This window comes from Stenella coeruleoalba (genome assembly GCF_951394435.1).
Source record: "Stenella coeruleoalba genome assembly, chromosome: 2".
NCBI classification, from domain to species: domain Eukaryota; kingdom Metazoa; phylum Chordata; class Mammalia; order Artiodactyla; family Delphinidae; genus Stenella; species Stenella coeruleoalba.
The window spans coordinates 12,695,195-12,711,712 of NC_137147.1; the positions used below are offsets into that span (position 1 = coordinate 12,695,195).

At 39.5% G+C, this 16,518-nt stretch overlaps 1 protein-coding gene across 2 annotated transcripts in view; it reads left to right on the forward strand.

The window, feature by feature from the left end:
* RPS6KA5 (ribosomal protein S6 kinase A5) overlaps window positions 1-16,518 on the forward strand; it is a 182,015-nt gene that overhangs the window by 75,902 nt on the left and 89,595 nt on the right. For both annotated transcript variants that reach the window (XM_079915030.1, XM_079915031.1), the window contains one exon: window positions 2,543-2,761. In XM_079915030.1, the coding sequence (XP_079771156.1) occupies window positions 2,543-2,761 (219 nt within the window). The remainder of the gene's footprint in view (window positions 1-2,542; window positions 2,762-16,518) is intronic.

The window sequence follows — 16,518 nt, forward strand, 5'->3', positions numbered from 1 at the left end:
AAAGTCTTAAAGTCATTTACTTTTAGATTGGTTTAGGGAATAATAACATTTTGCTTGGATGAGATGGCATAATAGTATTTTTAAATATTTTACAAATTATCTTAGAAAAGAAGAGTAATATTATTTTTTGTAAGTCCAGAAGGTATAGAAGGGATAATGGATGAATATTGTAGGAAGGCCTGTTCCCACTCAAGGTAAGGCGTATTTTTTGAATATTTAGATCACCCCATCAATAAAATGGGCGACTTTATGAAACCTCCTCTACTTGGAAGTAGTAGTACTGTGTCTTTTCCACCATTAGAACACGTAACCTGTATTGTGACTTCTTTTTAATGTCTGGTTCCTAATTTCTTTGCCTGTGAGGTCATTCACTTTAGGAAGGCAGCTAGCTGGAGTACTACTCAGAGTGTGGGCTCAGGAGTCAGGCCACATGGGCAAGTATGGCCTTGGGCAAGGGACCCAGTTCCTTTACGCTCCAGTTTCTTCACCTGTAAAGTGGAGGTCATCCTCACCTCCTCGTAGGGATGTGAGAAGAATCAAATGAAGTAATCCAACTCTGAAGTGCCTGACAGGTACTCAGCTGTTAGATGCTAACACCCTGCGGTCCATCTGCCACATTGGTCAGCACCTGGACTGAAAGACACACGTGAGCACTGGGAAGAAGCTCATAGCCATCTTTCCATGACGTTGTAGAAAGATTTTCTTTGTTGGAGAAGATAGATGGATAACATAATTTCTAAGGACCACAGCACTCTGGAGATAGGAATCTCAGAACAGGAATCTAGAGCAGGTGCCATGTGTGTAGGGAACACAAAAGCCCCGTACTTACAGAGGACTTGACTTTCTTCTGGGTTTTTATAGTGCCTTACTCCATGGAAGGTATAGTACTCTGCTTTAGAATATTCTCTAGCTTCATTTCACTGCTTTTGAATAGATTAACTTTTTTCATTTGTATACTTAGGTTAATTTGTTAGGTTCTAAAAGCTGTCATTTGCTTTTTTGGTTCACTTCTGCCTTACTAAACTCTCAATCTATAATTGTTTTATTTACACAAACCTTTTATGAACTTTTTACTGTATCCCAGAATGTGTTCAGCATGTTTACGGTGTTGGTTTTATTAAAATCCAGAACATCCAATTTCTAGTACCGAAGAAGAATCTCTCTTATTTAAAGAAAAAATTCATTTATGGTTAAGCGTGTGGTCCCTGGAATCACACTGCTTTCATCTGAATCAGCTCTGTCACTTTTTACCCAAGTCTTCTGGCCGCTTCCTTAAGTATTCTGAATCTGCTTCCTCATCTGCAGAATGGAATTACTGAAAGTACCAACTTCACTGGCTGTTCTGAGGAGTGAGTGAATCACTGTGTGGAGTATATTTAGCACGGAGACTGCATCGCCAAGTCCTTGAGGAATGTTGTTTCTCTCCCTCCTCAGGAGCACCACCGCCGTTCTTTGTCTGTTGTACATCTTGGGTCGGCACTCATTTACTTCCTGAAGTACTAAACCAAATAACAGCCAAGATACAAGAGCCCTTCCCTTAAAGCTCTCTTGGTCTAGTGGCTGGATTAGAATAGGATTTTGTGCTAAATACTGTCGAGGTGTGCGCAGGGTCTACGGAAGCACCAGACTGGGTCAGAACTCAGACCAACTCCAGAATGGTCTGATGAATGCACTTAACTTCAAAAGTGGGACTGGGCTCAACCATCCCAGGAGGTGTTTGCATTTTGAGAAGAGAAGAGCCTTTATACCTTGTAGGGATGAATTGGGGGCCTACCCCTTCCCTCTCAGGGTTTTTGCCTGCCTTCCCCTTCCTCCTTCATCCCACCTCTTCGTGCCCTCTTCCCACTTCCCTAGGGAAATAAACGCGGGTACCTGCTCTGGGCACAGTATCCATGTGGCCCCAATGCCTCACCTAGGGTAGTGGCACTCCACACAGGATTTGCCCAACTGAGCCCTCACTTAGGGAGAATGTGGCGAGGTTGACCCACTAACCTGTGAATTACTGCCCAGAGATGTAAAGGGGCTTCTGTTGGTACTGCTTGCAATTTAGGGTCTTTTAATGTCTTTCACATCTGAAGATCTCTTTTGTTTATATAATGTCAGCTTATGTTGCTTTAGACTTTTTTAATAAGTATAGAGGAGTACTTGAGGTACTTAATTTATATGTGTGTATGAGATTTTTTGTTTTTTGAGATTCTTAACTATTTTCATTTGTTTACAACAGCAGCAAAACCTAGTGGTTAATTGACCATAATAAGAGCTAGTTTCCTACAGCTAAAAATACTGAGGAGAGAATAACAGTAAAAGAGTGAAAGCATAACTTTGTCATCAGTGATTAGATATGTAAATATTGAGGCCTAGACCTAGAAATATGTCTGACATAAAATTGAAGAAATATAGCAAAGAACTATTGGAAACAGCACTAAGGATACGTTTTCATTCAAAGAGTGTTCCTTTGTGCAATGTAACTTTCAACTTGACTAAATTACCACTCTGCCTGTGTAGCCTTTTAACTCTTTTTCTCTTTTCTTTTCATTTTCAGCTTATGGAAAAGTGTTTCTAGTTCGTAAAATAAGTGGTCATGATGCTGGAAAGCTGTATGCCATGAAAGTTTTGAAAAAGGCAACAATAGTTCAAAAGGCCAAAACCACCGAGCACACAAGGACAGAACGACAGGTCCTAGAGCACATCAGGCAGTCGCCGTTTTTGGTGACATTGCACTACGCTTTCCAGACAGAAACCAAACTTCATCTCATTTTAGGTAAGTGTCAGTTCTCATCAGACTTTTGACATTTTACGAAAACTTGGGTCTTGTGCCGTAATGCACTCAAAAGGAAGCATACTTCAGACTTAGAAGAAATGAAATCTTTTGACTTTCATTCCTCTCTCAGTGGTGGCATTTCCTTGAACATCATGAATTGCTCTGGATTTGGGACCTCCCGTCCTGAAGGAATTTGTGTACTTCTCTTCCACACTCCTTTATTAATCTTAGAACACTTGAGTCATTTGGGTGGCTGCTTCCCTGGGTGGTGTCTTCCATTCAGATGTGCTGAGCTGAGTGGGAAAGTGGGCCACAATTCCTAGTAACGTACAAGTTTGGGCCAACAAGGGATATTTATGGAAATCAGTAATTAGGAAAAAGAAAAAAGAAAAGATTTCTATTCTTAGAGATGCTTTGTTTTTCTGGTGATAAACCTGCTTTTCATGGAGATACCCACTAATCAGTCAGCCCTTTGCTCACTCCCGTTTCTCCCCACAGACACTTTCTGAATCCTTTCCTTTCTCAGAGTTGGACCATTGTATATGGACTTTGGAAATGTCCTCTGTGCATATTTCCAGATTTCTTTGCAGAAAAGTTGTACCATTTTCTATTCCTACATGGCAGTACTTAGAGTATTATACTCTTCCATCATAGACTATTTCTTCTGTTATAGTTTTAGTCCCGTTCTTTTGAGAATTTGCACTTATGTATTATAATCCCCTGTTATTGATCTCTTCTGTGAATTAGATGAGGTAGAATTTCACACAGTGCTCTGTGAGCATTAGCTGTTTCTTGAGTGCCTTCAGTGTGCCAGCACCACACTAGGTGTTACCCACAGTATCACTGACCCCTACAACACTGCCAGAGTCCTCTCATTAGTGATGTTGAAGGTTCTGGAAGCTGCATTTCCTGCAGTCACGTATCTTGTATAAGCTTGAGAATAAAGATTGGAACTCAGATCTGACTCATTTCAAAGTCTGCCCAACAGTGCTCCTGTTTTCTTTGATTACTAGTGGTATTTGGCAACTTTATCGAATGCTCTCATTTTGAAAATTATACTTTTATTAGTGATGCCTAAAATTGCATTCACTTTTTGAGTCATGAAGTTACACTTTAGGCCTATCTTGCAGTGCTTACCGTCAACTAACCATCCCAAATCTTTCATACACAGGCCACAGTCTCTCCCGTCCTGTCAGAGTCTCCACTAATGTTATCATCTGCCTGTTGTTTCAGGCCTTCATTCTGCCCCCGTGTGTATCTGCTCAGCTGTTATTTACTGATTTTTAAATATAATTCCTTCTGTATTTTTACCCAGTAGGTTGTAGGGGACATAAGATCGTAGTAGCCAGAAGTAGTAAGAACCCAAACTCCTGGCCTCTGCATCACCACACCACAGCTTCTCTCTCTTCTCTCTTTTTTCTGTTTTCTGACCATAACTGGACTCAATCTTTTAAAAATTGTTTATTGTAATAGTATAGTTTATAAATAATATTGGGTTGGCCAAAAGGTTCAGTGAATACGTTGTTCATTAAAGTTCTTGGTGAAAATAAAAAATGTGTCTTTCATTTTTACTTAAAAACTGAAGGAACCTTTTGGCCAGCCTGATATTTTTAACTTAAAAGTAGATGAGTGAAATATGTTGGATCTGATTAAAAAACAAATAGTCCTTGATAATGTTGCTTTTTTTGTTGTTGGCTCTTCATTACTTTTGCTGTTTGTCAGTGACCCACAAATAAATAAATACAAACCAAGATAAGAAAACCCATCTCTTGTGCCAGCTCACGAGTAGAATGTAGACAGTGAACTCGTTCCATTGTTTGGCAGTGCGTTTAGAAAGCATGCCCTCTGCCTCCTCTCCATGTGGATATGTTTACTGTCATTCTCTTTGTTGCATGTCTGTAGTTGTCATTTGACTTTTTTTTGGGGGGGCCATACCGCGTGGCATGTGGAATCTTAGTTCCCCGACCAGGGATTGAACCTGTGCTCCCTGCGGTGGAAGCGTGGAGTCTTAACCACCACTGCACCGCCAGGGAAGTCCTTATTTGACTTTAAAGACAAAACTTTTGAGAAATCTTCAACAGGACATTACTATAAACTGTTTTTATCGTTCCATTATTTGTTTGCAGTGCTTAGAACTCACGCTAGGTCAGTTCTCCAAGTACTGTCTCAGTCTGCTAGGGCCGCCATAACAAAATATCACAGGCTGGGTGGCTTAAACAACAGAAATTTCTTTTTTCTCAGTTCTGGCACCTGGAAGTCTAAACTCAAGTGCCAGCAGGGTTGGTTTCCTCTGAGGGCCATAAGGAAAAGGTCTGTCCCAGGGCTCTCTCCTCTGCTTGCAGAGGGCCCCCCACTTGCTGCCTTTTCACATGGTCCTCCCTCTGTACATTCACACCCCTGGTGTCCCTTTTTGTGTTCAAATTTTCTCTTCTTGTAAGGACAGGAATCAGATTGGATTAGAGCCTACCCTAATGGCCTCATTTTAATAACTTAATTATCTCTTCAAAGGCCTTGATTCCAAATACAGTCACATTCTGAGGTGTTGGGGGTTAAGATTTCAATATATGAATTTGGGGGAGACAGTTTCAGCCCATAACTGTCTTTAAAGGCTTATTGATTAACTTACTTTATCTAGTTTTGGGGTACTGTTAGAGGTTAATAGCAAGAATTTACAAGTCAAGCTTTTCAGGGATCCAGCTGACCTTCTGCTCTGATGAATAAGTAAACACAATAGACCTTTTTAAAAACATATTTTTAACAACTGCCTTATTACTACAAAAGCATATATATGCATATAGAAGCTATAGGAAAACAAAAAAAGAAGAGAAAACATATATTTTCACTACCCAGAGTTTACCTCATTATACATATATTTCTCTGTTATTACCTAGTGTATCCTTCTAGATCTTTTTGTCTGTGTGTCTGCATGCATGTATGTTTCATCAAAGTGAAATTGTCCTGTACATAGGATTTGTAACCAGCTTTTTTTTCTTAAATTTTATTTCATTTATTTTTTTATACAGCAGGTCCTTATTAGTCATCAATTTTATACACATCAGTGTGTACATGTCAATCCCAATCGCCCAATTCATCACACCACCACCCGCACCCCCCGCCACTTCCCCCCTTGGTGTCCATACGTTTGTTCTCTACATCTGTGTCTCTATTTTTGCCCTGCAAACCAGTTCATCTGTGCCATTTTTGTAGGTTCCACATATATGTGTTAATATACGATATTTGTTTTTCTATTTCTGACTTACTTCACTCTGTATGACGGTCTCTAGATTCATCCACGTCTCTACAAATGACCCAATATCGTTCCTTTTTATGACTGAGTAATATTCCATTGTATATATGTACCACATCTTCTTTATCCATTTGTCTGTCGATGCACATTTAGGTTGCTTCCGTGACCTGGCTATTGTAAATAGCGCAGCAATGAACATTGGGGTGCCTGTGTCTTTCTGAATTATGGTTTTCTCTGGGTATATGCCCAGTAGTGGGATTGCTGGGTAGTATGGTAATTCTATTTTTTAGTTTTTTAAGGAACCTTCATACTTTTCTCCGCAGTGGCTGTTATCAATTTACATTCCCACCAACCGTGCAAGAGTGTTCCCTTTTCTCCACACCCTCTCCAGCATTTGTTGTTTGTAGATTTTCTGATGATGGCCATTCTAACTGGTGTGAGATAATACCTCATTGTAGTTTTGATTTGCATTTCTCTAATAATTAGTGATGTTGAGCAGCTTGTCATGTGCTTCTTGGCCATCTGTATGTCCTCTTTGGAGACATGTCTATTTAGGTCTTCTGCCCATTTTTTGATTGGGTTGTTTGTTTTTTTAATATTGAGCTGCATGAGCTGTTTATATATTTTAGAGATTAATCCTTTGTCCGTTGATTCATTTGCAAATATTTTTGCCATTCTGAGAGTTGTCTTTTCGTCTTATTTGTAGTTTCCTTTGCTTTGCAAAAGCTTTTAAGTTTCATTAGATCCCATTTGTTTATTTTTATTTCCGTTACTCTAGGAGATGGATCAAAAAAGATCTTGCTGTGATTTATGTCAAAGAGTGTTCTTCCTATGTTTTCCTCTAAGAGTTTTACAGTGTCTGGTCTTACATTTAGGTCTCTAATCCATTTTGAGTTTATTTTTATGTATGGTATTGAGGAGTGTTCTAATTTCATTCTTTTACATGTAGCTGTACAGTTTTCCCAGCACCACTTATTGAAGAGACTGTCTTTTCTCCATTGTATATCCTTGCCTCCTTTGTCATAGATTAGTTGACCATAGGTGTGTGAGTTTATCTCTGGGCTTTCTATCCTGTTCCATTGATCTATATTTCTGTTTTTGTGCCAGTACCATGTTGTCTTGATTACTGTAGCTTTGTAGTGTGGTCTGAAGTCAGGGAGTCTGATTCTTCCAGCTTTGTTGTTTTCCCTCAAGACGGCTTTGGCTATTCGGGGTCTTTTGTGTCTCCATACAAATTTTAAGATTTTTTGTTCTAGTTCTGTAAAAAGTGCCATTGATAATTTGATAGGGATTGCATTGAATCTGTAGATTGCTTTGGGTAGTATAGTCATTTTCACAGTATTGATTCTTCCAATCCAAGAACATGGTATATCTCTCCATCTGTTTGTATCGTCTTTAATTTCTTTTAACAGTGTCTTATAGTTTTCTGCCTACAGGTCTTTTGTCTCTCTAGGTAGGTTTATTCCTAGGTATTTTATTCTTTTTTGTTGCAGTGGTAAATGAGAGTGTTTCCTTAATTTCTCTTTCAGATTTTTCATCATTAGTGTATAGGAATGCAAGATATTTCTGTGCATTAATTTTGTATCCTGCAACTTTACCAAATTCATTGATTAGCTCTAGTAGTTTTCTGGTGGCATCTTTAGGATTCTCTATGTATAGTATCATGTCATCTGCAAACAGTGACAGTTTTACTTCTTCTTTTCCAATTTGTATTCCTTTCATTTCTTTTTCTTCTGTGATTGCCGTGGCTAGGACTTCCAAAACTATGTTGAATAATAGTGGCAAGAGTGAACATCCTTGTCTTGTTCCCGATGTTAGAGGAAATGCTTTCAGTTTTTCACCATTGAGAATGATGTTTGCTGTGCGTTTGTCATATATGGCCTTTATTATGCTGAGGTAGTTTCCCTCTATGCCCACTTTCTGGCGAGTTTTTATCATAAATGGGTGTTGAATTTTGTCAAAAGCTTTTTCTGCATCTAAAACCAGATGATCATATGGTTTTTATTTTTCAGTTTGTTAATATGGTGTATCACATTGATTGATTTGCATATATTGAAGAATCCTTGCATCCCTGGGATAAATCCCACTTGATCATAGTGTATAATCCTTTTAATGTGTTGTTGGCTTCTGTTTGCTAGGATTTTGTTGAGGATTTTTGCATCTATATTCATCAGTGATATTGGTCTGTAATTTTCTTTTTTTGTAGTATCTTTGTCTGGTTTTGGTATCAGGGTCATGGTGACCTCATAGAATGAGTATGGGAATGTTCCTACCTCTGCAATTTTTTGGAAGAGTTTGAAAAGGATGGGTGTTAGCTCTTCTCTGAATGTTTGATAGAATTCACCTGTGAAGCCATCTGGTCCTGGACTTTTGTTTGTTGGAAGATTTTTAATCACAGTTTCAATTTCATTACTTGTGATTGGTCTGTTCATATTTTCTATTTCTTCCTGGTTCAGTATTGGAAGGTTATACCTTTCTAAGAATTTGTCCGTTTCTTCCAGGTTGTCCATTTTATTGGCATAGAGTTGCTTGTAGTAGTCTTTTAGGATGCTTTGTATTTCTGCAGTGTCTGTTGTAACTTCTCCTTTTTCATTTCTAATTCTGTTGATTTGAGTCCTCTCCCTCTTTTTCTTGATGAGTCTGGCTAATGGTTTATCAGTTTTGTTTATCTTCTCAAAGAACCAGCTTTTAGGTTTATTGATCTTTGCTATTGTTTTCTTTGTTTCTATTTCATTTATTTCTGCTCTGATCTTTATGATTTCTCTCCTTCTGCTAACTTTGGGTTTTGTTTGCTCTTCTTTCTCTAGTTCGTTTAGGTGTAAGATTAGAGCATTTATTTGAGATTTTTCTTGTTTCTTGAGATAGGCTTGTATAGCTGTAAACTTCCCTCTTAGAACTGCTTTTACTGCATCCCATAGGTTTTGGATCGTCGTGTTTTCATTTTCATTTGTCTCTAAGTATTTTTTGGTTTCTTCTTTGATTTCTTCAGTGATCTCTTGGTTATTTAGTAACGTATTGTTTAGCCTCCATGTGTTTGTGTTTTTTACGTTTTTTTCCCTGTAACTGATTTCTAATCTCATAGCATTGTGGTCAGAAAAGATGCTTGATATGATTTCAATTTTCTTAAATTTACTGAGGCTTGATTTGTGACCCAAGATGTGACCTATCCTGGAGAATGTTCCGTGCGCACTTGAGAAGAAAGTGTAATCTGCTGTGTTTGGATGGAATGTCCTATAAATATTGATTAAATCTATCTGGTCTGTTGTGTCATTTAAAGCTTGTGTTTCCTTGTTAATATTCTGTCTGGATGATCTGTCCATCGGTGTAAGTGAGGTGTTAAGGTCCCCCACTATCATTGTGTTACTGTCGCTTTCCTCTTTTATAGCTGTTGGCAGTTGCCTTATGTATTGAGGTGCTCCTATGCTGGGTGCATATATATTTATAATTGTCATATCTTCTTCTTGGACTGATCCCTTGATCATTATGTAGTGTCCTTCCTTGTCTCTTGTAACGTTCTTTATTTTAAAGTCTATTTTATCTGATATGAGTATTACTACTGCAGCTTTCTTTTGATTTCCATTTGCATGGAATATCTTTTTCCATCCCCTCACTTTCAGTCTGAATGTGTTCCTAGGTCTGAAGTGGGTGTCTTGTAGACAGCATACATATGGGTCTTGTTTTTTTTATCCATTCAGCAAGCCTGTGTCTTTTGCTTGGAGCATTTAATCCATTCACGTTTAAGGTAATTATCGATATGCATGCTCCTATTACCATTTTCTTAATTGTTTTGGGTTTGTTTTTGTAGGTCCTTTTCTTCTCTTGTGTTTCCCACTTAGAGAAGTTCCTTTAGCACTTGTAGAGCTGGTTTGGTGGTGCTGAGTTCTCTTAGCTTTTGCTTGTCTGTAAAGGTTTTGATTTCTCCATCGAATCTGAATGAGATCCTTGCCAGGTAGAGTAATCTTGGTTGTAGATTCTTCCCTTTCATCACTTTAAGTATATCATGCCACTCCCTTCTGGCTTGTAGAGTTTCTGCTGAGAAATCAGCTATTAACCTTATGGGAGTTCCCTTATATGTTATTTGTCATTTTTCCTTTGCTGCTTTTAATAATTTTTCTTTGTCTTTAATTTTTGCCAATTTGATTACTGTGTGTCTTGGCGTGTTTCTCCTTGGGTTTATCCTGTATGGGACTCTCTGTGCTTCCTGGATGTGGGTGGCTATTTCCTTTCCCATGTTAGGGAATTTTTCGGCTATAATCTCTTCAAATATTTTCTTGGGTCCTTTCTCTCTCTCTTCTCCTTCTGGGACCCCTATAATGTGAATGTTGTTGCGTTTAATGTTGTCCCAGAGGTCTCTTAGGCTGTCTTCATTTCTTTTCATTCTTTTTTCTTTATCCTGTTCCGCAGCAGTGAATTCCACCATTCTGTCTTGCAGGTCACTTATCCGTTCTTCTGCCTCAGTTATTCTGCTATTCATTCCTTCTAGTGTATTTTTCATTTCAGTTATTGTGTTGTTCATCTCTGTTTGCTTGTTCTTTAATTCTTCTAGATCTTTGTTAAACATTTCTTGCATCTTCTCGATCTTTGCCTCCGTTCTTTTTCCGAGGTCCTGGATCATCTTCGCTATCATTATTCTGAATTCTTTTTCTGGAAGGTTGCCTATCTCCACTTCATGTAGTTATTTTTCTGGGGTTTTATCTTGTTCCTTCAAGTGGTACATAGCCCTCAGCCTTTTCATCTTGTCTGTCTTTCTGTGAATGTGGTTTTTGTTCCACAGGCTGCAGGATTGTAGTTCTTCTTAACAGCTTTTTTTTTCGTTTTCTTTCAGTCAATGATGTCCACCTTTCCTGGTTAATAAATTTTCATTTCATTTAATATTCAGTGATACACATTTACTGCTGCATAATGAACCACTCTAAAATTTCGTTGCTTAAACAATGATTTATTTTCTCATGATTCTCTGGGTTGGCTGGGCAGATCTCTCATGGTTTTATGGGTTGGCTGGCTTGCTCATGTGGCTGTAAGCTGGAGAGCTGGCTGGGCTTGAGGGCTAATGTGGTTTCATTCTTGTGTCTGAAAGTTGGTGCTGCTGTTGGTTGGGGCACCTCTTTTCTTCTTCACATGGCCTCTCATCCTCCCAGTGCAGTAGTAGATCAGCTTCTTCACATCATGGCAGTCTCAGGGCAGCTCATGAAGACAGCCAGGAAGGCAAACATAGAGGCCGCAAGGCCTTATGAGGCCAGGCTCTGGAACTTACATAGCTTCACTTCTTTCTTTCTTTTTTTTTTGAGGCATGCATATGACAAATTTTTTATTTCAAAGTCTCAAATTTTGACCAGCATAGCACCACTGACACAGGTGCCCTGATAGAACTTTATGATTTGGTCACTGGAAATGATTATGCCAAGGTATAATTAAGGCTAACCGATCAAAATCCAGGTACGCAATACCAGTTAAAATTCAGGTAGAAACTACCAATTGTAGGAACCCTGGGACTGGTTTTCCAGGGAACCACTGAATTATTTTTTAAGTCCACAGCATGTATAAGGACACTGGCCCACAGGCTTGCTTCTCACATGTAGAAACTGACTGACTAAGAGGTAGATGAGAGATTCCAGATTCCACTTAGCAGTGGAGAGGCAGGACTCCAGCTGCTGTGTCAGGGCCCCTAAAGAAGTCCACCTGAACTGGAGCTCAGGTAAGGGGGCAACTTCCTGGAACCTCCTCCTCAAGGTGGAAGGGGAGGAGGGCTGCCACTGCTCTCCTGGTACCACCGATTCCTCTTCCCCAGCCAGGCAGGGCCTCTCTCGTTCTCCACACTGACCCACCTGCCTCCCAGGGTTAATCTCACAAGTCACTTGTCCCCACAGAGGGGTGGATGTGGAGCCTCCTCACATCAAGTCAGAACATGACTGCTGGGCTTCCTTGGTGGCGCAGTGGTTGAGAGTCCGCCTGCCGATGCAGGGGACACAGGTTCGTGCCTCGGTCCGGGAAGATCCCACATGCCACGGAGCGGCTGGGCCCATGAGCCATGGCCGCTGAGCCTGCGTGTCCAGAGCCTGTGCTCCACAATGGGAGAGGCTGCAACAGTGAGAGGCCCGCATACCACAAAAAATAAAAATAAAAAAGTAACATGACTGCTAAAAATTCGCCACACACAGCTGAACTTCACAGTTGAGCCCATAGCCTCCAACCATCTCCCCCACATCTGCTGAAAGGAGAGGAATCGGAGGTTTCCCTTTTGGTTTTCCTCCCTGGAAATCAGTTCATAGGAGATGCTAAGCAATGAACATTATGAGTTTATCCACAGACAGATGTGTAACTGCACACACTAGACTAAGAGGAGAAAACACACACTGATTACCTTTCTAAACACAAGAACTGAAGGATTTGGCTCAATTATGCGCAATGACTTGTGTCTCTAAAAAAGCCGTATGAAAACTGAACTCATGTTCATGCATGAATTAAACCGACTTCATGAGCGCTATAGAGACACATTAACCTGTGCTGTTCCCCTGCAAGCTCGCGAGCCAGGGCTCAGCCTAACAGGTCCTGCCAAAAGCCCCTATGAGCCTTACTTCTAACACGAGACCAACCCAGATTTAGTGAGTAGGGAAATAGACTTCACTTCTTTTCACGTTTTTTTTTTAAGATTTTTTTTAATGAATTTATTTATTTTTGGCTGCGTTGGGTCTTTGTTGCTGCACACGGGCTTTCTCTAGTTGCAGTGAGCAGGGGCCCCTCTTCATTGCAGTGCACAGGCTTCTCATTGCAGTGGCTTCTCTTGTTGTGGAGCATGGGCTCTAGGCACGCGGGCTTCAGTAGTTGTGGTGCACAGCCTCAGTAGCTGTGGTGCGCAGGCTTCAGTAGTTATGGCATATGGGCTCTAGGTGTGCGGGCTTCAGTAGTTGTGGCGCACAGACTCAGTAGTCGTGCCTTGTGGGCTCTAGAGCGCAGGCTCAGGAGTTGTGGTGCATGGGCTTAGTTGCTCCGCGGCATGTGGGATCTTCCCAGACCAGGGCTCGAACCTGTGTCCCCTGCATTGGCAGGCGAATTCTTAACCACTGTGCCACCAGGGAAGCCCCTAAGATTTTCTTAATTGAAATATAATGGACATACAACATTATATTAGTTTCAGGTAAACAACGTAATGAATTGATACCTGTATATATTGCAGAATGATCCCCACAGTAAGTCTCTTAACATCCATCACACAGTTAACAGAACTTTTTTGGTTGTGATGAGAACTTTGAAGGTTTACTCTCTTAGGGCCTTTCACATATGCAATCCAGTAGTATTAACTGTAGTCGCCATGCTGTACATTACATCCCCATAACTTATTTATTTTAGAGATAGAAGTTTATACCTTTTGGCTCCCTGCACCCATTTTGCCTATCCCCTCCAATCCCTCACCTCTGTCAGCCACCAGTCTACTCTCTAGCTATGAGCTTGATTTGTTTGCTTCTTTGTTTTAGATTCCACATAAAGTGAGATCATATGGTATTTGTCTTTCTCTGTCTGACTGATCTCACTTAGCATAATGCCCTCCAGGTTCATCCATAGTGTCGTAAATGGCAAGATTTCATTCTTCTTTATGGCTGAATGATATTCCATTTTACATATATATAGAAATACACACGTGCACACACACAGCATTTTCTTTATTCAGTCATTCACTCATTAATGGATACTTAGGTTGTTTCCATATTTTGCCTATCATAAATAATGCTGCAGTGAACATGGGGATGCATATATTTTTTCAAGTTAGTATTTTTGTTTTCTTCAGATAAATACCCAGGAGTGGAATTTCTGGATTATATGGTTGCTGTATTTTTAATTTTTTGAGGAAGCTCCATACTGTTTTCCATAGGGGCTGCACCAGTTTACATTCCCACCAACAGTGCCAAGGGTTCTCTTTTCTCCACACCCTCGATAGACTTCACTTCTTTTTTTTTTTTTTTTTTTTTTGCGCGGTACGCGGGCCTCTCACTGCTGTGGCCTCTCCCGTTGCAGAGCACAGGCTCCGGACGTGCAGGCTCAGCGGCCATGGCTCACGGGCCCAGCCGCTCCGCGGCATGTGGGATCTTCCCAGACCGGGGCACAAACCCGTGTCCCTTGCATTGGCAGGTGGACTCTCAACCACTGCGCCACCAGGGAAACCCGACTTCACTTCTTAATGAGGCGACTGCAAAGAATTTGTGGCCATCTACCACACAAGTTCATGTTGACATTTCACTCATTGTCCCATAATATCCTTTACAGCTGATTTGTCCAAACCAGGAACACTCACTTGGTTGTTATGTCCTTGAAGTCTCTTAATCTGGAACATTCCCTTTTTTATATCCTTGGTTTATTGGTCTGAAAAAATATCTTGTAGTATCTTTAGGTTATTCCTCTGCTAAATTCCAGTATTTGGGAAATTAGAGCTAAAGTCTTTACAGATTGACATTAAATATCTTAGGTAAAACACACCATAGGTGATGTTGCATATTTCATATTGTATCATATCAAGAGGAACCTATTAACTGGTTGTTAGTAATGCTAAGGCAATTACAGAGATGACAGTCTGATACATTTATAATGGAGTTATGTTTTTTTCCTTAGAAGTGAAAATAATCTCTGTGATGTTTTGACACTTTATGGTTTTAACATTTAACACTTCATAATTCTTTTTTTTTAAAGCAACTGTTTCATCATGAGTTGCAAAATGGTGATTTTTCTAAATCTGTCATTTCTTCTATATTTATTAGTTGTCATTCTTCTGAAGAGTATGGTTTTCTCTCATCCACTGTAACGTTTTGGTTTCCCTGAGATGCAGTTTCTAATGGAAAGGCAAGATGCAGTCCCTTTAATTGTCAATATTCAAAGTTAGAATGGTGATTTTTCTAAATCTGTCATTTCTTCTATATTTATTAGTTGTCATTCTTCTGAAGAGTATGGTTTTCTCTCATCCACTGTAATGTTTTGGTTTCCCTGAGATGCAGTTTCTAATGGAAAGGCAAGACGCAGTCCCTTTAATTGTCAATATTCAAAGTTAGAAGTCAAATGGTGCTGTATTTCAGGGTCCCTGATAATCAGCTGTCTTCAGTCATAACCAGAAGTAGCCTGCTCTAGGTATTGATACTATTCTGACCTTTCTTTTTTTCACTTAACAGTGTATCCTAGCATTTACTCTGTATCAGTTCATAAAGATCTTCCCCATTCTTTTTTATCCCTGCATAGTATTACATTCTATTCCATAGCATACTTAACCAGTTCCCTAGGACTGGATCCTTGGGTTGTTTCCAGTCTTTTATTTTGATGATTCAGGGTACAACTTGTACATGTCGTTTCCCACTTGCATAGGGAAAAACTGTAGGCTTGATTCCTGGAAGGAGATTGCTCGATGTATATTTTGCCATCTGTAATTTTGCATATACTTTTTCATAGGGGTTGTACCATTTTACACTCCCACCAGCATTGTATTAGAGTATCTGTTTCTCCACAGAGCATATTCTCAAGCTTCTGAATATTTGCCTGTCTCATAGATGAGGTGGTGTCTCAGTGTAGAGTTAATCTGCATTTTTTAAGTGAGGTTGAACATCTTTTTCATATGTTTAAGGGGGTCATTTGTCTTTTTCTGAGAATTGTCTGTTTGTACCCTTTGCCCATTTTTTCTTCTCAATTTTCTAGGAGCTCTTTGAGAGATTAAACATTTGTGATATACATAGTAAATATTTCTATTTTCCATTTGTCCTGACTTTATGATGTTTTTACCATGTAAAATTTTTAAATTTTTGTATAGTAGAATTTATTTAAAAACTATCTTCATGGCTTATGGATTTTAAGTCATAGTTAGAAAGATCTCCTCAACTCCTGTGGTTATAAAGGAGTTCACCGATGTGTTTTTCAGTACTTGGATGGTTTTATTTTTTGCGTGGAGAACATCTACATGGATGTTTACTCCTCCCAACACCATGGAGTAAAAAGTCCAACTTTACACTGACTCGCGGTTCTGCTTTTTTCATATTTTAAATTCTCATATATGTTCAGGTCTGCTTACTGACTGACTGACAGACCTGTTTGGTTGGTTGAACCATATGCCATTACCATACTGTTTTAGTTTATCAAAGTTTTACAATATGTTTTAATACCTGGCCAGGCTAGACCCCTTTTATCTTTCATTTCTCTTATTTTTCAGAGCTTTTGGGGGCCCATCATGTTGGTTTATTTTCAACATGAACTTTAGAATCAAATTGCCTGGTTTTGGGGGGAGAAACTTGTTAGGGTGTTTTTAGTGCAATTGTTTTATATTTTTTAAAAAATGTAGGGAGAATTGACATTTTTATGATTTGGGTTTTTCCTGTTCAAGAACATGGTATGTCTTCTCATATGTTGAACTCTTCCTCTGAGACCTTCAGGAGTTTTTTTTATCATTTTCTTCCTACCCACATTTCTTAAGTTAATCTTAGATATTCAATCATCTGTTGATGTTAGTAGGGTCTTCTTTCCAACCATATCTTCTAGAGGAGAG